The 23,300-nt window shown below is 37.8% G+C and overlaps 1 protein-coding gene across 7 annotated transcripts in view; it reads left to right on the top strand.

Annotated features, from left to right (window-relative positions):
• Cacna2d1 (calcium voltage-gated channel auxiliary subunit alpha2delta 1) overlaps window positions 1-23,300 on the top strand; it is a 432,008-nt gene that overhangs the window by 236,300 nt on the left and 172,408 nt on the right. For all 7 annotated transcript variants that reach the window (XM_076566314.1, XM_076566315.1, XM_076566316.1 and 4 more), the window contains one exon: window positions 18,719-18,760. In XM_076566314.1, coding sequence (XP_076422429.1) covers window positions 18,719-18,760 — 42 coding nt within the window. The remainder of the gene's footprint in view (window positions 1-18,718; window positions 18,761-23,300) is intronic.

The raw sequence follows: 23,300 nt of genomic DNA on the forward strand, positions 1-23,300 counted from the left end.
TTGAGATCTTTAAAAGACTGTCATTTACAATATTCCTTTTTGCTTCCTGTTCGTGGTTTGAGATGTGAGTTCTCAGCTGCTGCTCCAGCTGCCTATCTTCTGCTAACTCTGCTCTGACATTGTAAATTCTGATCTTCTGAAACCATAAGCCCATAATAAACTCCTTCTATTAGTTTCCTTGGGCCTGGTGTTTTATGAGAACAGTAGAGCAGTTACTAGCACAACAGGCTTAGTGAACAGAGAGAGGAATGGAGGAAAAAAAATCTCCGAAACAGCTTGTCAAATACAAGCTTCTTAATATCTAGGTGCAAACTGCAGTCATAACTCAGTAGCTGGTTAAATATCAAGGAGTGGTCATGGGAAGTCAAAAACAGCTATAGTTAAGAGGCAAAGGCAGTAGAGTTTGTATAAATGATGTCACAACTTTAAGTTTATCGTGTAACAACTATAAGGTTGATTATACAGTTCTACAAATCTGTCATTTTAATTCCCCTTAATATCTAAAAGTTTTGTCAATAAACGTGTTCTGGTGGAGGCTCCCCCTCAGCCCTGCCCTCCATATCATACACCCAGAGAGTCTGGGATGATCAGGTGGCAGCCCCACCTCTCCTCTCTCCCCAGACCCTGCCCCGCCCCCTCCAAGCCAGCTCCTCCCTGGGGCTGCTCAAGACCACTCCTACAGGTTACCGTATTTGTAGCCATTTTTGTCATGTAAGTCTTCACTGCCTTTCCAAGGGTCACCCAAGATTGCTTTGGTCTGTTTATTAAATCTCAATTTGCCAGGTGGTGGTGGTGCACACCTTTAATCCCAGCACTCAGGAGGCAGAGGCAGGCGGATCTCTGTGAGTTTGAGGCCAGCCTAGGCTACCAAGTGAGTTCCAGGAAAGGTGCAAAGCTACACAGAGAAACCCTGTCTCAAAAAACCAAAAAAAAAACCAAAAAAACAAAACAAAAAAAAACCAAAAAAAAAAAAAAACACCTAAATTTATTAATTTGGCTTGATTAGCTTATTACATTGATGGCAGATACCCAGCAACCAGGGATTTAAAACTTATCAAAAGGTTCTATGGAAAGTATAATGGCCAACTTTGTATCAGACAATTGAAGAAATTATCCTCTTCCCCCCTCCTGAGTATGTGTCCATATAAATTAAACTATCATGTTGTAAATTATGTTCAGAAAGCAAATGCATATTTATTTTATTAATCATGTATAATGTATCACACAGCTCTTTCAAGCTTGCTTTGTTTTCTTTAAAAATATCTAATTTGCCTTTAGCTTACAAATGATAAGTATTCCAGATTTGATCTTAGACAGCGCTGAATCCCTTCATGAGTCCCTGAGGAATCTTGACTTCTTGTTATCTCATCAAAACAACTGGGAGCAACCAAACTTCAAAAGGAAGAACACTTCCAAGGAGTCAGAGCACTGAGTTGGAAACTCTGCCAGGGACTCACTCTTTAATCTGCCCTCAGGAACGGCTCTGCCTGGGATCGGCATTCCTGTGACCCAGGATGGGAAGGCAGAAGGCTTATAAGCTGGGCATAAACATGAAACTTGGCCTCTCAGACCAAGGAAATCTCCATCCACAGTTGCCAGTGAGATAATGAACACGACAGTCAAGCTCTACTTGAATTTTCTCAAATCATCAGAAATTGGAAAACTGCTGTTAAAATCCCAACATAACTGTTTCAATGTTGCTTTAACATATTTGAAAGTGCGAATTCAATGAAAGATGGCTGATAGTTCCCTATCCCCCAAACTCCCTCTGAGTCATACAATGACTTGGACTGCACAGTTGTTGCAGCTGTGCCGAATGGACCTGCTGACCTCTCTGGATAGTTGCATTTTCTAAAGGCCGCCTAAGTTTGTAAGTAGTGTTGCTCTTTTGAGATCTCTTCATTTGAAGGGGATTGCTAAGTGGTAAAACATCCTATCCTACACCATAAAAGCTTAAAAATTGCCACCAACAACTATGTACATATATGATAGTATTATATAAAGTAGAATTAAAAACTTTAGTGCATAAAATACTACACGCTCATTTACAGTTGGATTCAGATAAACAACTTCCTTCATATAAACTTTCTATAAGAAATGAAATTATCTTTATTATCTAAAATTCAAATTTAATTGGAAGTTTTTTTCTGGCAAGCCTACATTATGTTTGCTAACTTTTCTAGATATTGTCTCCTTGTGTAATGCTGACAATGGTTATTTTTACCACAAAACTAAAGGTGTGTAGTGTGTAAGCTAGTTAGCTCAATTTAGTCATCCTACAATATATATTAACAAAATATATAGATCACACCTCAAAGGAAATAAAAGACAGTTTATTCCTTAGCTGAGTATGAGCAGTTGTGCTAAAAAAAAAATTACAGATTTAGATTGCCCTAAATACCATGTTTCAATGCAGTTACAGTTGCATGAAGTTTTTATACATATTGAACAAAAGAAAGCCATAAATCAAAACATTTAAAAAAACATGTTGGTGGGGACATCAGGCATTGGGGTAGATGTCTCTGCTAGGGTCTCAGAGCCCATCTGACGACACCCTTAGCTTTGGGTGGGTGGAAGCAAGCGAGTGACTAAGTTACTATATTCCAGAAGGATTTGGTGATGGTTACGGAGAAGTGAGGTCACACGCACAGGTGGGCAGTGAATAGTTACTGATGGACTAAAGAGAGACCAAAAGAATTGGCCTGTACATCTGCACCATTCAACTCTCAATTATCTCCAAATCAGTTCATCAGCCTTGGAACAACCACAATGCAGGTAGGGTTCCACAGGTAACATGTTACAACATGTACATGTCAAATCTACAGCACAGGATGTGTGTTTACAGCATATACTTTAGACCTTCATATAGTGACAGCTTCTGAACAAATTTAAATCATCTATCTGTGAAGGATGTTTCCTTGTATCAAAAGAAAACTCTTAGAGCTTTTTCCAACCTTCTTATTTACTAAGGTCTGATATCTCTTTTGTATGATTCCCTAAGCAATTTCTAAGAAATATCAAACAATTGCCTGTTTTATTTATCCTTTACTTTACATTGAAGGGGGAACAATTTATGTTAGTATTTATAAATTTTGATTAATCACTTGTAGGTTTATCTTGTGTCATTGTTTCATAATGTCATGCGGATATAATTAGATAAATTTAGATTAAAAATGTAAAATTTCAACAATCATTTCCTTTGATCTGGTGTCTGTTCCCTTTGTCCTCCTGAGTGTCTCCAGATCTGTTATGTTTTCAGTTGACAAGTAACCATGAAAGTAGCCCAAACCATCAACATATGGAGAAGGAAATGCAGCCTTCAGGTTTGTGGGAAGAAATGGTGTCTGCAAAGGTTAATTGGGTGCTAATGCCTTCTCTTCACTCCTCACACCTGGATATTGACTTTGAAATTGTTTGATCTTTTAAATGTAAAATATTTTTCATACTGAGTTTCTTATGTATTAAAAAGGAAAATCTGATCAAACTGAATTCATTGATGTGCTTCTTTGTTCTAAACATGTGTGGAATGATATTTTAAAATGTAGAAGACTCTAATTAGCCCTATAGCCCTGTAATAGTTTGCATATTATTGAAATTGCATCAACTTAGGTAAACTTACTTTAGATCTTTAGATATGTCCTTAAGCTGAGTATTCATTCTTTTTTTTAAAATTCTCTATCATTTAAAAACTACATTTCATAATTTTTATTAAACAAAAATAAGTGCCCTTTAATGTTAGGAAATCTTTATCTGGTATTTCAACTTTCTTTTTACTTTATTTGTATATTGCTTAAATAAATATAGTTGGAATACTTAAACAGAAATCCATCATTATAATTTTATAAAACATAAAAATACTTTGAACTTTATTTAAATAATCTAGATAATAATAAACCTGCATTTCCCCCTAAATTGTGAAAAGCTAGTTCAGATAAATTGTGACATTAAATTATTATTGCATTCCTTTGATGTTGAGTTCTTTGGTCAGTTCATGAGACGAGAAAACAAACAGCTTTGAACAGATTAATTGGTGGTTGGCTGGACCTGGTAAAGAACTTGTCCGGGTTGGAAGACAATCACCATCACTTGTTACTCAGCACATGGTGTTGCTGTTTCCTTATCCTTTCCTTAGCACAGACTGTCTGGTCCCTTTACATCATAAAGGCCTTCACTAGATAAAACAAGCATGTTCTCACATTGCTATCATAAAAATCAAAGTGACTCGTCTACCAGTCTTTACCCTCCACACTGTGTGACAGAGGGAGCTCATGACTGGACAGTCCTGCTGTACCTGACCGGTGCTGAAGGTCATCTGTTATTTGTCCTGTGTTTGGCCTCTAAAGCACTCCCTGAATGGCTGCAGCTGATACGACTTTTTCCCCTCACACATTCCCTCAGCACATAACAAGGCCCTTGGCCCAGGTTCTCCTAGCCACCCCCTCATGTATCTGCAGCCCTATCATTTGATGGCTTTCTGAACTGGCATGTCTAAAAATGCTAGCTAGTGCAGATGGCATGCGCACTCAGACCTCTTTAGGTAATTCAGTGTCTGTAAAATGACCCCAGGGAATGGCTTTCCAGTTGTTCTTAGCATACACATGTCTTAAATTTCCTTATTTCTAGTCTACCCTTCTCCATTCTCCTGTGGGCGTTTCCTGGTGTCACTCACTGACCTAGGAAAGTAGTAGAGAGAGAGAGAGAGAGAGAGAGAGAGAGAGAGAGAGAGAGAGAGAGAGAGAGAGAGAGAGAGAGAGAGAGAGAGAGAGAGAAGAGCAAGCTCCCACATGATTTCTGGAAAGCCTAGTAAAATTACAACAATTTGGCAAAGAGGAATGCTAGAAGACCCCTGGTCTAAGCCAGCTAAAGCAAACTTGTACCCCAGGCTCAGGACAGGGGTACTCTAGATGTCAGAAGGCGGCTTTGGTCTAATGATAATACTAAAACAGATGCTGAGACATGTAACACCTGATGTCATATGTATGTAGAGTTACATGTATTTTACTGTGTGTTAAAAAGTCTGTGCTGTCTAAATGAGCCTAACGGCGCACTGCTGAGCAATGGGTTCTGAGCCACCGAGGTTTCTGCCTTTGCCACCCCTGTTTCCCCTACAATGGTGCTCTCTATTTACAAACAGACTGCTTCTTTCTGTCGCAGCTCCTTCCCTGCTCAGGTCCTCATTCTTAGGAACGTGGAGCTTCTCTGAAGGTGCCATGCAAACCCCAATATCAGATGGGATTATCATCTCCTAAATAAATTACCTTGGATCAAGTTCTAATCTTTTTGTTTTTTCGAGACAGGGTTTCTCTGTGTAGTTTTGGTGCCTGTCTTGGATCTCACTCTGTAGCCCATGCTGGCCTCAAACTCACAGAGATCCGCCTGGCTCTGCCTCCCAAGTGCTGGGATTAAAGGCGTGCGCCGCCACCGCCGCCGCCGCCGCCGCCTGTCTCAAGTTCTAATCTTAGTGTCTGTTTCAAGTGAATCAAATGTATAGCAGATGAAAATCAGTCTGCCAAGTAAGGCCTTTTCCAGCAAGAAGAAAGCTATTTAGAAAATGTTCCGTCGAGTTTGTGAGGAATCTCGTGTGTTCTGGTCACTGGTGACTCCAGATAAGCACGGCTTCCCCATCTCTGACTCAGAGCCCCACAGCAGACCACAGTGTAGTATGAGAAGCATGCAGAATGAGCATCTGGATGCAGCTGGCCTGTGAATCAGGCCTTCACTAATTATTCCGCATAACCCAGAGAGTGAGTACTTAAGTTCTCCCTGACACAGAGCTGGTGAACAACAAAAGGTGTCTTTAGAAGGATGAAGAGGTGGAGAAGCCCTGTTCCTAAAGAGGAGCGCTGTGCATGCTCCTGATCCATACTCTGAGCACTGTGTGACAACAGTCTATTGTTTAGACATGCTAGATTATTTTCTTGCATGTAATATAATCCACTTTTAATGTGTTCCCTTTCTGCTTTCAGAAGGCTAGTTGTTATGACTTTTGCCTTAAATGGACTAAAGTATTGCATGCTTTCCAAAGGAAACAAAAATGTTTGTTTTAGTACTATTTATTCCATTCAACCTGTCCATCTAGCGTGGAAACCCATTGTTTCAAAATGAAAGGAATGAGGAATTCAAAGAGCAATGTGCTGAAGATTAATTAAAATTTTAACATACTGTTTCTGAAGAGATCCGGCTCTTCTGTATCTAAAAGATGTTGCCAGCTTTAAGCAATTAAATGCCAATCCCAGCATGCACTAGGCACAGTGCACCTGGGTCTGTGTCTGTCTCTCTGAATACACTGCTCCTTGTGGTCAGTAAGGAATGAGATGAATTGGCATAGCAATGATACCTTCAACATTCTTTAGGTCTTAATTTTTGACAGGTTATTTTACACGCAGTAATTAAGTCACTACCATAAAGTGAACCTTTGTATTTTGTTTCAGTGTGATGATTTTCTGAGATTGATAATGAATCATTTGGAGAATGGGACAAATTAATATGACTTTACTGCTAGGATCTCATGTGGTATGGTCAAGTGCTCTTAACTTTGATTAGAAGTCAAGAAGAGCTTTGTGTTGTCTAAATCAGTAGGAAGGACATGATAAATGAAAGATTTCATGGATTAAATATTAATGGTGTTAATGATTATAACCCAAGCGTCCCTGGAACTACAGGCCAAAGCAGAGTTGAGCGTGCCCGCCAGCATCATGAATTGCTTGCTTAGCTATGAGCTGAAATTCCTTGGAGATTTGGGGCCTGTAGGAGATAACATATTTATCTTCTCATATTCTGCTTTTGCCTTTTCTCAGTGTCTCAGGTCTTCTGTTTATTAAATTCATCTGGAACCCTGGAATAGCTCAGAGGCAGATTACTATTAAAGTCTATAAGATGAAGAAATAAATTGGTACTGCTCTTAACCCTGAAAGAAATTGATCCTTGTTGAGGTCCAAGATCCAAGGAACTCTGAAATAAATTTCCCACTTGGAGTTTCTTCTTGGTTTGTTCTAAGAATGGTCTATACTATATTTTATTTCAATTTTTTGTATGTGTGCTACATGTTTATATGTGGTGTGTGTACATATTTGTTCTATTTGAAACTTTCTAAAAAGCTGCATATATTTTGTGCATCTTACTGTCTTAATGTGAAATTTTTAATAATTTCCTATAGCTTTTGATAACTATTTATCAGACAGTACAGTTTAAGCAATATTCAAAACACTCTTGTGGCTTTATAAAACATTGTCACTGTTCAATCTGAAGCACTATAATCTCTCCATTAAAAGTGTATTTCTCTTTTATAGACAGAATTCCCGTTTCCTGCTGGGGAGTAGTACAGTTCCTTCTTTCATTAAAGGGGGTATTTCCAATTGTGTCAGGTTTCACCGTAAATATTAAGGCTGGAATCCCAGTGGGTGGCTACACAACTAAGTGTTATAAAGACCAGTGGATTTATTATTTTTACTCTTGTCAATTCCCTTAGGAAGCTTTGACTTAATGATTAGTTAATGTATGCTGAACTATTTCATAATATTTTAATTCACAGGTACTATAATGGAACTTAACTCAATGATGTTATAAATATGAAAATTACCTGAGGACTAAATGTAAAATAACATATTTCATAAATAGCAAAAATAAGCTTACAATAGGAATACATTGCTTTACTGTCTTATTCTTCCATTAAGCTAATTATATCAGTATTAAATTGAATCTGTAATTTAAGATAAATTATAAAACAGCATACAATGAATGACTGTTTCTCAGAGACTAAACACTATTAGGTGGGTGTGTTTAGCATAGAATGTACTGTTTCTAGGAAATAGTAACCCTGCATTCATAAAGGCAGGAGGCTCAGCAGAAGGCTGAGAAAGACAAGTACTTAATGACAGATGGAAGTCAGGTACTGATGTCGGTGTAGCATCAGTTAGGAGGCGTCTTCCATATACACAGCTAAGACCCACTGCTCTATCACATGTGGATTTCTTCACCAATTGGCTTCTCAGAAACAGCAATGACATCATGTGTTTAGGCATCATCACGGCCTTGGTATGGGTAAAACTTTACTAGACATCTATTCTTATGAGAAAAACGTTAAAACTTTGTACATGAATTTGTATTCCTGATTTTTTCTTTATATGTGTACAATATCTGTAAACATTTTGTGAATGTCACACAACCAAACACTTCCCCTGTAACCACCTCATTTATTTTCTCTTGTACACAACAGGTATTAACTGTCACACAAGACCAGTTGCTTCACTGTCTATCTCTTTTCTATAACACAAACATAGATGTCCCCAATGTCTTAAGTCCAGTGAATTGGTGACATTGATAACCAAATACAACTCTGCTCATGTTTTTTCTTTCATTTTCTTACCAATTTTACATTCTCAACTTGCTCATAAAATCCTCATAATAAATTAATATAATGTTATGAGAGTGCTTTAGTGGACTTTCCATACTCACACACATAAACAACTAAACCTACTGGTCCCTAAACTTTTTGATTGACACAGTGTTGCTGTGAAGCCAGCTGATGTTCTGCACACAGATATTCAACATGAGGTTGCGGTTTCTGGGCCAAATTGTTATTAATATGTTTTAATAAAATTTAACTAACACATGGCCAGCTAAACTGTGGATCTTGGCATGCAAAAATGAAGAAACTATCTCATTTTTAATGAATATCCATCATTTCATCTGATTTTAATTTGAAAGTCAGGAATGATAGAAATTAATCAAAATCCTGCTTTAATAGAAAAATCTTTGTAGAATATACAGCTGTGTGTAATGTGTCAGGCTGTGTGGAAGCAAGGGTATCACCAAAGAAAAAGAATTACCCATTTTACAGAAAGTTTATCTCTATTGGAATATTGAGAATGTCACACATTTAGGCTGTGGATTATGCATTCATAGCTTTTGGTTCCAATATTCAATACTTACCTTTAGAAGGATCTTATTTCTACAGAGGAACTTAGTTCCGAGACCTCAGACTTTAACATAGCTATTCATCAGAGAACAACTTTTATAGGAATTGGCATGCTGGAGCTGTCACTCATAATATACATTTTTAAGATGGAGTAGGCTATTTTGCCCAGATTTGATTTTTGGCTCCCAATAGATACCAAGAGAATAAAGTAATGTATCTCTCAAGTTACTAGGGGACATTTTAAATTTTACCAAGCAGCAGTATTATATTAGAACGACCATATAAAGTAAATTTATTTCAAGGAGATAATACACATCTAGCTTACTTGGTTAAAATCAGAAACAAAACAATTTGTTTTTGTCATCTGAGATGACTGAATTATGAAAAAATAGCCCTCTGGAGGTTTCACTAATCCATGATCTAGTTGAAGCTGTTTCTGGCTTAATTTCATAATATTTTACCTTATTCTGAAAACCATTGAAAACTACTGTTTCTATCTGAACTATTTTCTTAGGTGATGATGTTCAATAATTTTCATCAAAATATTTAGTCTAGTTAAGAAACACAATAACTTATTCTATCACTAATACCTATGGTTGTTAGTTTACATGCTGTAGATGAATTAAACCAGCAAGTTATATTGATCTGACTACTTTCTGGAAGGAAGGGCTCAGGGGAATTTTAGGGAGGCTAGGTAAGTGATTAAGAGTCCCCCAATCTCCCTTTGCCTTCTTGTTAATGAAGAGGAAATATAGTTAATTCTTTGAAATGTCTAATTATCTGCTATCTACAAATACCAAGAGATTTTTAATGTAGCATATTAGGGTTTTGCCTGACCTCACCGATTCGTCTGGCCACTTAGGTACTGAGGTAGGTGCCTTTGCTCCCTTGGTGAGAACGTAGATTTAGTCATCCTGTTCTCCAGCACTTAGCACTGAGAAGGTAGTTGGAATAATTGCTGATGGTCATCATTAGGGATAACAGCGGTTACTCTTCACGCCCTACTCATTTGCAGCTCTTGTTTCTGCTACATAAAATACATACTAAGGTATGTGAGAACCGTTAAACTAAATCCAAGTGCCATAAAGTGATTCAAGTCATAGAACACCTACATGGAAGTAACTGTTGAGGGTTTGCGATCTGACTCCTTATGCTGCTCCGGAAATCTTCCTAAACAAAGGTTAAGTGGGCTGGAGGCGGGAACACTGCCAAGGGAGAAGGACCCAGCTAAGACTTGTGCCTCTCCTTCAAGTCTGTGTCTTTAGTATTCAACTTTTTTTCTTTAAAAATAAAATTTCCTCTACTAATTTTCTTTTGGTAGTGAGTTCATTCTAATCAAAATTCTCTGTCTTATAATATCTGAGTATAGAATCTGCTTGAATTAATAACTTACTCTTTATTTCTGTGAATTGTATCTTTATCTTATTCTGCATAGTTTGGTGGCTCCATGACTTGATTCACTTTATTGCATGCTGATTTAGTTTTACATTACTGCACATACTGCAGTATGTTTTTTTAATTCTAATATGAGATCTCTGAAACTTAATTATTTCTGAAGCAAACAATGTTGAAAATATATAAATAAAAATTCCAAACAAAAATATTGTTATTTTCTAAAGGAAAATATAAGAAACTGGAACCAGAAAAAATATTTAATATGGTTACAAAATTTGCTCATGTTAATATTTTAGGATCACCTTGCCATAGATGAGGACTGTGTAACCAATTCAAAGTCTCCAAATCCTAGTTCTTATACACATTCATCCTAATGAATGGACCAATTAAACTTTTGTGTTAGGTCTAGTAAGGAAATAATGAAATATATGCCACATGACATTTACTGGTGGTGGGCCTAAAGCCACGTGACTTTCACTGGCCAAGAAGACATAGATATGTAGGGTGTGTGTCGCTAGGTGTTGCTCATTCCTGTAAGGTCCGTCACCTTCCCAACCCAAGAACAGACATTTGACTTGGTGCCTCATCATTGCCTTATCTTCTCCAAAGACACATTTATCCTAAATATAAATATATTTAGATAATATAAAAAACTATGTTAAGAATGAACTCTTTTAAAATAGAAAACTTTACATATTTGGCTTCAAAAAGGAATGCAGATGTTCAGTCTACGATTTTATGACTAATTCAGTGTAACATAACTTATGTACTTATATATAGTTTGTATATTACACATATATTCAAATTAAATCAAACACACATATGTAGCATTTGTCTTCAGTTCATTTTAACATATCAAGCATAATGAATGATGTCATCTCAAACCCAGAAGACCTGGTATAAATGCATAAAATTTCAATAAATTTCAGAAATCATTTTCCAAAACAGTTTTAGGAGAAATGAACAATTTTTTGAAAATATAGTTAAATAACAGGATTTATATAAAATGTAGTAAGTAAAAATAGGAGTATGTTAGAAATCCTCAAGCTTGAATTTTTAAGTTTAATTTTACTTGGCTGAATTTAAATTTCATCTAGAATTTATCTTAGCAGAATCAAAATGTTCAGTTTGAGTTACTCCTGGCTTGCCATGTCATACTTGATCATCTCCTGACAGCCTGTGGGACACCCTCACCTCCTGAGTGGAAGGCTTAAGCTCTGTCCATGGTCACATACAGGAAACAATCTGAGTAGTCGGTTGAGTCTATTCACTCTAGTACTCTCTACCAAATGGAATCCTACACTCCCAGGTTGTGCTGTGAAACGGAACTGTTTCCAGTAAGAGAGGGTGGGTTTAATTTATTTCCTGCTTTTCCTGACATGGCACAATAGTGCTTGGAATGTTGCACAGCTTCCCTCAACTTCCTACATGTTCTGATTTTGTAAATGCAAGAAGCATGTGACACAGAATGAAGTCTACAATGGAGACTAACTTACTCTGTGTTTAAATTGTTGTCAGGATCCTCATTCTAAACTGAAAATTGTCTCGGACGCCTAAATGACTGCATTGCAAGTGGAATCAATAAAGCAGTGATTAAGTGTGGGTCTCGGGGGACACGTGAGTGTCTCCTGCTTTTGTGTTTAATCCAGTCACAAGGGATGCTGTAAGAAGTTTCAAAAATTGGACATTCTGTGCTCATTAAAGTTCACTACCCAGGCACTTCAAAAACCAAATGATAATTTTTAAAGTTCAATCATTTCTTTCTGACACAAATTCCAATATATAGGTTTTAATCCGGGAGGTGAATCATAATTTTTAATATTTACAGTTTTGGGTTATTTAGTCTTCATGGAGATTAGTCTAGTCTCCTCAATATCAGATGGGTTTTTCAAATCAACAACAAAAGGTGGGTCCTGGTCTCTATTTTTATAAGTTGGGAAAGGAAAGTATGTTTTCCTTCATGGAGATGCATACATTCAGACGTATACTGAGACTTGTGAACACATGAAAAAGTGACAGTTTTTCAAAAGATTTATAAGTGTGTGTGTGTGTGTGCCAGAGAGAGAGAGAGAGAGAGAGAGAGAGAGAGAGAGAGAGAGAGAGAGAGAGAGAAAGAGAGAGAGAGAGAGAGAGAGAGAGAGAGATGCATTGATGCATTGAGTGAGTGAAAATGCCCAGAGTCCTTAAGAGGTTCAAGTTGCCTGGAGCTTAGAGTGACAGGTGATCACAATCCATCCTATGTTCCTGTTGGCAGCTGAACTCAGGTCCCATAAGAGAGCAGTACATGCACATAACTGTAGAGCCACATGTCCATACTTCCAAAGTGACTTCGTTTACTACTTTGTTCTAAATGTCATGACTTTCACGTATTTTTTCTATAAGACAGTTATAACAACTTACTATGTGTTTTTGTATTTATTTATTTTGTCTGTTTGTTTTTACATGCCAACCACAGTTTCCCCTCCCTCCTCTCCTGCCAGACTCCCCCCTCCACCCCATCCATTCCTCTGTTTCTCTTCAGAAAAGGTCAGACCTCCATGGATATCAACCAGCCATCATATATCAAGTTGCAGTGAGACTAGGTACCTCCTCTTCTATTAAAAGGCTGTACAAAGTAACCTGGTAGGAGGAAAGGGTCCCAAAAGCAAGCAACACAGACAGCCAGCCCCTATTCCTACTGTCAGAGTCACACAAGAAGACCAAGCTACACAATTGTAAGATACGTGCAGAGGGCCTAGGTCAGTCCCATGTGGGCTCCCTAGTTGTCGGTTCCATATCTGTGAGCGCCTATGAGCCCAGATTAGCTGATTCTGTGAGTTTTCTTGACCCCTATGGCTCCTACAATCCCTCCTCCCTCTCCTCCTCAGGATTCTCCAAGCTACACCTAATGCTTGGCTGTGGTCTGCATCTGTTTCCACCAGTTGCTGGATGAAGCCTCTCTGATGACCATTGGGCTAGGCAGAATATTATTAGGAATCATTTCATTGCTTTTTTTTTTTTTAGACAGTCTTGTTTGATTCTATCCTAAGGTGTCTGGCTATCTAGCCTCTGGGTTCTGGCCCTCCAGGTAGTGTCAAGATGAGCTCCTTCTTATGGCATGGGTCTCAAGCTGGTTGGCCACTCCCAAAATTTCTGTGCCGCCTTTAACCCAGCACATCTTGTAGGCAGGACAGATTGTAGGTCGAAGGTTTTGTGATTGGATTGGTATTCCAATGCTTCCACTGGACTGTAGCTTGAGTTTTCCTGCCTTGCCCACAGTCACGACAAATCTTTGTCACCCGCCAGTCCCACAGCCGCTCAGACCCAACCAAATAAACACAGACACTTATATTGCTTGCAAACTGCATGGCCGTGGCAGGCCTCTTGCCAGCTGTCCTTATCTTGCTAACTGTGCTTTTATCTTAAATTGATCCATTTCCATACATCTATACCTTGCCATGTGGCTGGTGGCTTACTGGCGTCTTCACATGCTGCTGGTCATGGCGGCGGATGCAGCCTCTCTGGTCATGGCAGCGGCTGCAGCCTCTCTGGTCATGGCGGCGGCTGCAGCGTCTCCTTCTGCCTTTCTGTCCTTTTATCCTGCCTAGCCACGGCCGATCAGGTTTTATTTATTAACCAATCAGAGCAACTTGACATACAGACCATCCCCCAGCACAGCCAAGTGCAGACCATCTCAAACACCTGCACTCAGGCCCATGGTCCTAATCATCCTCTATACGGACCTGCTGGGTAACGCCACAAAGAACCTGAGAATGGGCTCCCACAGGACATACAGAACATCCCACAGCACTTCCCCTTTCTTTTTTTTTTTAAAAGGAAGGTTTTAACTTTTACACATCTCCAAAGTCAGCTTGGTATATTTGGGAATTTGGGCGTAGCTTCTCTTAACTACTTCCTGCTGGAGGGGGGCGCTGTATCTTATGGGGATGCAAAGAAAATTTTAGGATCATGGAGTAGTCCGTGAGACCGTATCGTCTGAGCCAGTTGCCTTGAAACGATTCTGGATGTTGGATCATCTGGGCCATGGTGTCATCGGAGACCTTTCAGGTGGTCTTGGCTGGTCAAACCTGATGTATCTTAATCTGGAACAAATCCATAGCCTCTGGCTTTCTGTAGAGACAAAAGCAGAGTCTCCTTTCCAAAGTAACACATCCTTATATCCAAATTTTAAAGTCAAGATATCTTTAATATATACACTGGACAACTTGTCATGTTACAGAAGATGGTCTGTTCAGGCTCTGTATTCCCTATAGGTGTCTCAACTAGAGTCATCCTCATAGATATCTGGGGTTTCCATTGCTCTAGATTTCTATCTCATTCCTGAGATGCCCCAGACTCCAGTTGTCTCTCCCTGTACTCTCTCCCTCTGTCTTCTCCCGACCTGATCCTTCCTGTTTCCACCCCACCCCAATACAAGCCCCTCTCTACATCCACAAAGTCTGCTCTATTTCCCCTTCACAGCACGATCATGTGTCTACTCTTGAGCCCTCCTTGCTACTTAGCTTCTCTGGGTCTGCAGATTGTACCTTAGTTATCCTTTACTTTACAGCTAATACTCACTTATGAATGAGTACATATCATGTTTGTCTTTCTGAGCGTAGGTTACCTCACTCAGGATGATCTCTTCTAGTGCATCCATTTGTCTGCAAATTTCATGATGTCATTGTTTTTAACAGTTGACTAATACTCCATTGTATACACATGCCACATTTTCTTTATCTGTTCTTTGGCTGAGGGACATCTAGGTTGTTTCTAGTTTCTGGCTATTACAAATAAAGCTACTATGAACATAGTTGAGCAAATGTCCTTGTGGTATGGTAGAATGTGCTTTGGGCATATGCCCAGGAGTAGTATAGCTGGGTCTTGAGGTATATCAATTCCCTGTTTTGTGAGAAACTGCCACATTGATTTCCAAAGTGGCTGTACAAGTCTGCACTCCCACCAACAATGGAGTGCTGCTCCCCTCTCTCCACAGCCTCTCCAACATGAGCTGTCACTTGTGTTTTGATCTTAGTCATTCTGACAGGTGTACCACGGAATCTCAGAGTCATTTTGATTTACAATTCCTTGAAGGCTAAGGATGTGGAACAATTCTTTATTTGAGATTGCTTTGTTGATAATTCTTTATTTAGATCTGTACCTCACTTTTAATTGGATTATTTGGTCTGATGTCTAGTTTCTTGATTTTGGTTTTGGTGGTGGTGGTAGTAGGTGTGTGTGTGTTTCCCTTCTTTGGAGTTTGCTGGTGTGTGATTATTGCATGTGTTTTTGTGGATGTATTTAACTTTATTTTGTAGGAGTTTTCCTTCAAGTACCTTCTGTAAGGATGGATTTATGGACAGATACTGCTTAAATCTGAGTTTATCATGGAATATCTTGTTTATTCCATCTATGGTGATTGAAAGTTTTGCTGAGTATAGTAGTCTGGCTTGGCATCTGTGCTCTCTTAGAGTTTTCAAGACATCTGTCCAGGCACTTTTGGCTTTTAAAATCTCCATTGAGAAGTAGGGTATAATTCTGATAGGTCTGCCTTTATATGTTACTTGGTCTTTTTACTTTGTAGCTTTTCATATTCTTTCTTTATTCTATGTGTTTAGTGATTTGATTATTATATGATTTGTTAACTTTCTTTTCTGATCCAATCTATTTGATGTTCTGTATACTTTTTGTACCTTTATAGGCATTTCCTTCTTTAGGTTAGGAAAATTTTCTTCTATGACTTTATTAAACATATTTTCTGGGTTTTTGAGCTGAGATTCTTCACCTTCTTCTATTCCTATTATTCTTATGTTTGGTCTTTTCATAGTGTCCTAGATTCCCTGTGTATTTTGTTATGAGGTTTTTAGATTTAGCATTTTCTTTGACTGATGAATCTGTTTCTTCTGTCATATCTTCAGTGCCTGAGATTCTTTCTTCCATCTTTTGTATTTTATTGGTGATGCTTGTGTCTATAGTTTCTGTTGCTTACTTAGGTTTTCCATTTCCAGAATTCCCTCAGTTTGTGTTTTCTTGATTGCTTCTGTTTTTGATTTACAAGTCTTGATTAGTTTCCTTCACCACTTGGTTTTTTCTTGACTTTCTTTGTATTTGTTAATGGATTTATTGATTTCCTCAAATTTCTTTGATTAATTTCCTCAATTTCTTTAAAGGAGTTTTAAATTTCCTCTTTAAGGACCTCTAGCGTCTTCACAAAGTTAGTTTTAAGGTAGTTTTCTTATGCTTCTGCTGCATTAACATATTCAGGTCTTAATGTCAGGATAGCTGGGCTCTGGTGGTGCCATACTGGCCAGGCTGTTATTGATTGTATTCTTACCCTGGTGTTAAGGCATCTGGGTTTGGAATGTCTAGCTTCTAATTTCTGAGTTGGCCTTTGTTGGATTGATGTTCTGTTACTTGGTTTCTGTTTCTTCTTTAGCCTTCTCATCTTTGTGGCCTGAATTTCTGACAGCTGGTGTGACCTCTGATCTATTAGGGAGTCTCTGTCCAGATTGGGAACTGGCCTTCTGGCCGTTAGCTTGGCATTTGTTACAGTAAGGGGTTCTCTGTTCTTCTGACTGGTGTGGCCTGCACCTGTTTCTCTGACTGGCTGGTGTGGCTTGCACCTGAGCAGGTGAAGTCAGCTCAAATTGGGGGAAGGGCTGGCCACAGGGGTGATGATGAGGTGGGAGGAATAGGTGTGTGGGATGGGTCATGGGGAACAGAATGTTGGAAGCATGGCAGTTCAGTTGACAGGCAGTTCCCTCACCTGTTCTTCTGACTGATGTGACCTCCACCTTAGCAGTGGCAGTCAGCCAGGATGAGGGAAGGACCCAGCAGTGGTGGGGTTGAGGAATTAGTGGGACAAGAGCTGTGGAATGGGTCTTGGTGAACAGAACTTGGGGAGTGGGGCAGTTTGGCTGGAAGGGAGGGTCATACACCCATTCTTCTGACTGGTGTGGCTTGCACTTGAGCTATAGGAGTCCTCTGAGGTGAGGGCAGGGCTCAGCAGTGGTGGAGGTGGAGGCTGGAGGATAAGGGCTGTGGGATGGGTCTTGTGGACCAGAATCGAGGGAATGGGCCAACTCAGCTGGCAGGTGGGGCACTCACCTCTTTTTCTGATGGGTGTGGCCTGTACCTCAACTTAATATGTTTTTAAAATACAGCCCAAGTAAGGTTCCTTTAAAAATAGTGTATAATAAACTTGCTTTTCACACAGTTTTAGAATTGTCCATGCTGATAAATGTTTATGAGACACAGAAAAATGCATCTTTATATAGTGTCCAATTTATTATAGCTGACAGAACTAGCCTCTTGATGCAAGAAAAGGAATTTGAAATCCCTGACAGTCATTTTTGTCCTTTTACACTGTCCTTCTGCAACACAGTTTATAGCCCTAATTAATATTTCAGTATTTTGGAAGCCATCAAATTGTTGATAATGGATCAACAACTTTGAGCATTAGTAATACTTGCAAAAGATCTGAATTCAGTGTCCAGAGCCTACATGGCAGCTCATCAGTTCCAGGGGATCCAGCTCGCTCTTACTAGGCATGAACACGATACACATATGTACATGAGACAGAACTCTCACACATAAAAAACTAGATCTAAAAGAACACATTTTAGTATATTTCAGCAAAATCATGTTTAAAGAAACTGTTGATTGTTTATTCTTTCTGAAATGCAACATGACAGTAATTTACTACTTCAAAAGAATAGCATAAATAATTTTTTGCTTTTTTTTTTTTTTTTTAAATACAAGTCTTTGTGAAGCCCTGGCTGCTCTGGAACTTGCTCTGTAGAACAAGCTGGCCTTGAACTCACAGAGATCCACTTGCCTCTGCTTCCCAAGTGCTGGGATTAAGGGCATGTGCCACCATCGCCCAGTGAGAAATAATATTAACATATAACTTGATAGTTATATAATCTGACACATATAATTTGGTCACACATATAATAACTCTTTACTATCTGAATTTTGCTACTTAAATCTCATGAAAATTTTCTGACATTATGTATTATGTCTTCAACTGTAAACATTGTGGAAAGTTATATATGAAGATTAAAAGCTTTTAAAACTAATATAAAAATTGTCTTACCTAATTTTCATAGTGTTCATTATTTATCATGTTTTTGTGTTTATCTGGGTATGCTAAGGATATATTCACCGTGAAATCCTTATTTTTTTTCCGTGGATGATGTTTCTTAGTCCTGGACTGGGATTCTTTCTGCTGCAAGATGTGCTGTTCTGGTTGTTCTGATTTACTGCTTCGGTGTTTCTAAAAATGTTTGGGTGTCTATGGGTTTCATGGGAAATAATTTAAAAGCAGTATTGCTTGTTACTTAAAATAGTCAGAAGTGTGTTGTTAGGTCCAGTATTTCTTTTTTTATACTCTATAATCAATGCAACATTCTTTTCTCTTTTTAGAGCAACGAAGTTGTCTACTACAATGCTAAGGATGATCTTGATGTGAGTATTAAATTTTTTTACATTAAATTATTACTTAGCTGAAACTGGATTTGACACAGTTAAAGAGAATGTTAGATGGCAAAAGGAAAATATTAGTTAGATGTAGTGAGGGTGTTTTGCTTATCTAATTTGTACTGACTGCTCACTGGCCTTTCTGTATTAGAAATGGCTTTCTAGTTGTCTGTTTCTGAACCAGCACACCTGTGTGTTCCTCAGTGTGTGCTGCAGTAGCTTAGATATGTGTGTTACCTTTGCAAGGTTGAGCACATGATACAAAATATACATATTGTACTGATCCATTACAACTCCCAGAATATACAGCTCTACTAATGTCTTCAAATAACAGATTTAACTGAGTACTAAAATTTCTGGTATCCTATTAACCATCTTTCACAAATTATCTTAATTTGTACAATAAAACTGTGAAAAACACATATTTTCCTCTTTCATAGATGAAAACCTAAGTGGTTTTTTTCTTTCTTTTTACTTTCTGTGAGAGTGTTTTGCCTGTATGTGTGTATGCCTGTATGTGTGTATGCCTGTATGTGTGTATGCCTGTATATGTGTGCTCCACATGTGTGCCTAGTTCCCACAGAAGTCTGACTATGGAACACGATCCCCTGGAACTAGAGGTACAAATGGTTGTGAGTTGTCGTGTGGATGCTTAGAACAAAACCCAGGTCCTCTCCAAGTGTTTCTAGCTGCTGAGCCTTCTCCCTATCTCCACACTAAGCTTCTTTATAAAGATCTAATCTTTTCACTAACATAGATGGTTTGCTTGTGATGTCTTTCCTATTCTAAAGAGAGTGCATGTGATCTTAATGATGCAGAATGGGTATTAAGGACAGTCTGTCAATGAATACAAAATGTTTTTCACAGTTTATTGAGCGGTATCAGAATAAGAGAATTATGTAACACATATTTTAAAAGGTTTTATTAATAAAAAAAAAAAACTCAGTGCCAGCTATTGTGGTGAAAACTGAGAGATTAGAGAAACAGAACAAGCCACAGCCAACCTCACCTGGCCAACTCCTCAGTTGATCCTGCTTCCTCAGACTAAAAGCCTCTTGAGTCCTCACTGGAATGGCTCTCAGCTGAACTACTGCTCAAAAGCCTAAAAGCTTAAAAAGCCTCTGTTTCCTGGTCCTCACACTTTATAGACCTTTCTGCTTCCTGCCATCACTTCCTAAGATTAAAGGTGTGTGCCACTGTACCTGGCTCTATTTCTAGTGTGGCCTTGAACTCACAGAGATCCAGGCGGATCTCTGCCTCTGGAATGCTAGGATTAAAGGCTTGTGCTACCACTCTCTAACCTCTATGTTTAATATTGTGGCTGTTCTGTTCTCTGACCCCAGATAAGTTTATTGGGGTGCACAATATGCCAGCCACAGAATTAGAATTAGTATTTGTTATTTGAAAATAATTTGGCTACGGATTTGAGGAAGCGCTAAGTAGGTTCATGGGAGGCTTTGGAGGTGAAAGTGAAGGATAAGACACTGTAATTATAATCTCAAAGACCGAAAAAAATATACAAATTCACCATCAATTTTCTTGATAGTATACTAATTGTATTTATTAAAAAACATTTAAGTCATGAAACACTGACACTGAATTTATAATTTCTATCTTCTAGAGTGTTACTTTGTGATAATTACACTAAATATAGCAAATGAATATTTGGTTTTAACACTTATACAAGCAATTAGATTTTCTGTCAAGCAAAGCAGTTTTGCTTAGTTATATTTACTTGTTAGTCACAAATTTTCTTTTGTTTTACATGGAAATGAAGCATTCAGTCAGAAGTGTGAAACTGAGTTTTAGTGAGTACTGACCCATTTTCCATCACAGTGCTTCAAAGGTAGTCTGTTCGCTCATCATGAGTGGAGAAGTAGGCATGAGTTTTGTATGTGGAATACTGAAAGCACAGCCAGTGCTTGCTTCATAAGTGACATGCAGAGATGGTCTCTCAAATATTGAAAAAGTGCATTTGATGTTATTTATTTCTCCTACTTCAGTATTGAAAAAACCCTCTGTAATAGAGAAACGAATCCATGGAAGCAGAGTTACTGACAGATCTGTATTTTCTGCTGCTTCATCACAACCAAAATAAGTGAATCATAATGTTATATGTAGGAAGACTTTTCTTTCCTGCCTACCAATTCCCAAATAACTGACATGCAGACTCAATATTAATTATAAGTGATCAGCTGATCGCTTAGGCTTATCTTTAACTAGCTCTTATAACTTAAATTAATCCATTTCTTTTAATCTGTGTATTGTCACTTGGCTTTACCTGCTCGCCATCATGTCTTGCTCCCTCTTTGTCTCCTGGTGATTCCCTGACTCTGCTCTCCTTCTTCCCAGCATCCTCCTAGTCTGGCTGTCCCACCTAATCTCTTCCTACCCAGCTATAGGTCAGTCAACTCTTTATTAACCAAGGCGAGTAATACATATTCACAGTGTACAGAAGGATTATTCCACAGCAGTTATGTGTTATAATTATTCCTATAAAATGGTGCATTGCTACGACAGACTTCAGCAAATTTAATCAAAAGTTTAGAGATATCAAAAAATCAATATTTAAGTTTAAAATTCAGAAACTACTATTAAGTATTTGGAGAGATATTATCTCTTTCTTTATGTACACATTGGTAGAGAAGTTGGCAGAGAATGTTATATAGTATAAAGAAAATAATAGGCTTCAGAAACCAGGTCCTGCTCAGACAGGCTTTTAAATTCTAGTTACCCAGAGGTTATTGCATCCTGTTCCAGAGCTTTGGCTGGGAAGCTGAGTCAATGATTGAAGTGCTTGCTGCCCAAGTCCGAGGGCCTGAGCTCTGACATCCTTCGCTCAATTAAGGAGTTGGTGCTGCTACAGGATTGTTGCTCAGCCAGTGTAGCCAATCTGTGGGATGAATGAGAGATCCATTCTCAAGAAAGAACCTGGAGAGTGATTGAGAAAGACACTTGACATTGACCTCTGCCCTCCACAGAGACATGGCTCACACACGTAGAACCCCAAGTTATTTTTCATCTAAGATGTGCTGCAGTTGACTCGAGCTGTTTTGAGTTCATTCAATTTCTAACCTGAATTCTGATGAGAGTATGTATTTCTATGGAGAATATACTTGACATATGTAAAGACTCTGGACATTATAGAGTTCAATATTAAAGGAAAGAGAAAAGACATCTAATAATTTCTTACCCTGTTATAAAATCATGTTACCATATCTTTTGTCTTTTAAAGTTTTTAAATTAACATGTTTTTTAATTTGCTTTATTTTTTTCAGTTTAGATTTTGTGAGACAGTCTTGCTATGTAAGGGGTGATTGATATTGCAGTCATGTGCAACCATGATCATCCTCACAAGCATTCAGATAACTGACTTATAAAGTAGTAAAATTATTTACTGTGTTGTTGAATAGATGTTAGATAATAATTTAAGTTGATATGATACCATGAAATGAACTCTTCTGCTGAAGAAATAAAATTTCTGTTTTTGAACATTCAATTCAGATCAATATAAAAATATATTTGTGTATTAAAATTTTTAATAAGATTTTAATTTTGTTTACATGATAGATTCCCAGAAGTGGTTCTGTTGGATGTTTTGGATCATTTAATGGTATATATACATATATATATGGTATATATACATATATACGTGTATATATATACCATATACAGAAAATTAGACCAAATTCCACTGCTCTTTTCAATTTACAAACTAATTATTTCCTTAAGCACTGCTTGGCATTATATTAAAAGAACATTTAGCACATTAAAATTGGGGTTTTTTTTATTGTTTTGATTATTTTCATGTACCAATATTCACATTTTACCCTACACATAGGGGAAGCCTATTGTTCAAAATACTATTATTCTTAATGGCTTTATGACCTTGTTGAAATATTCTGAGGTTCAATTTATTAGAAATATATGGATTTGAATATATATTTCTGAATGCTGGCAAAATTAGATTTTTTTTCATATATATTTGAGGAACAGTTACCTGACACATATAAATTTTATTAGCTTGTGATAATATTAGTGAATCTGAATCCTTATATAAGTATGAAGTTTTTATAATAAATCATAATACATCTTGTTTGTAGTTAAAATATTTTAAAGAGTATCTGTATTAACTTTTAATTTATTTACCACATTTCCATAAGGAATTTGAGGAGATTTACTTTCAAATACAAATTCAAATATTTTAAAGACCTTCAAAGTCAAGAGAAGGAGCTGGAGACATGGCTTTGCTATTAAAAAAAACTTGTTGCTCTTCCAGAAGACCTGAGTTTGGCTCATAGCAACATGTAACTTTAGCTCTAGGAGATCTGGTGCCCTTTTCTGGCCTCCACTGGGAAGTAAACTCCTGTACACCACACACACACACACACACACACACACACACACACACACACACACACATACACACTTGCAAATACATGTAATTAAAAATAAAACAAACAAAAAATAAGAGAAGTGTGTGAAAAATTCTACTATTTCAGAAAATATTTTCATTGCACCTAATTGT

Source organism: Peromyscus maniculatus, chromosome 3, assembly GCF_049852395.1.
Source record: "Peromyscus maniculatus bairdii isolate BWxNUB_F1_BW_parent chromosome 3, HU_Pman_BW_mat_3.1, whole genome shotgun sequence".
NCBI classification, from domain to species: Eukaryota; Metazoa; Chordata; class Mammalia; order Rodentia; family Cricetidae; genus Peromyscus; species Peromyscus maniculatus.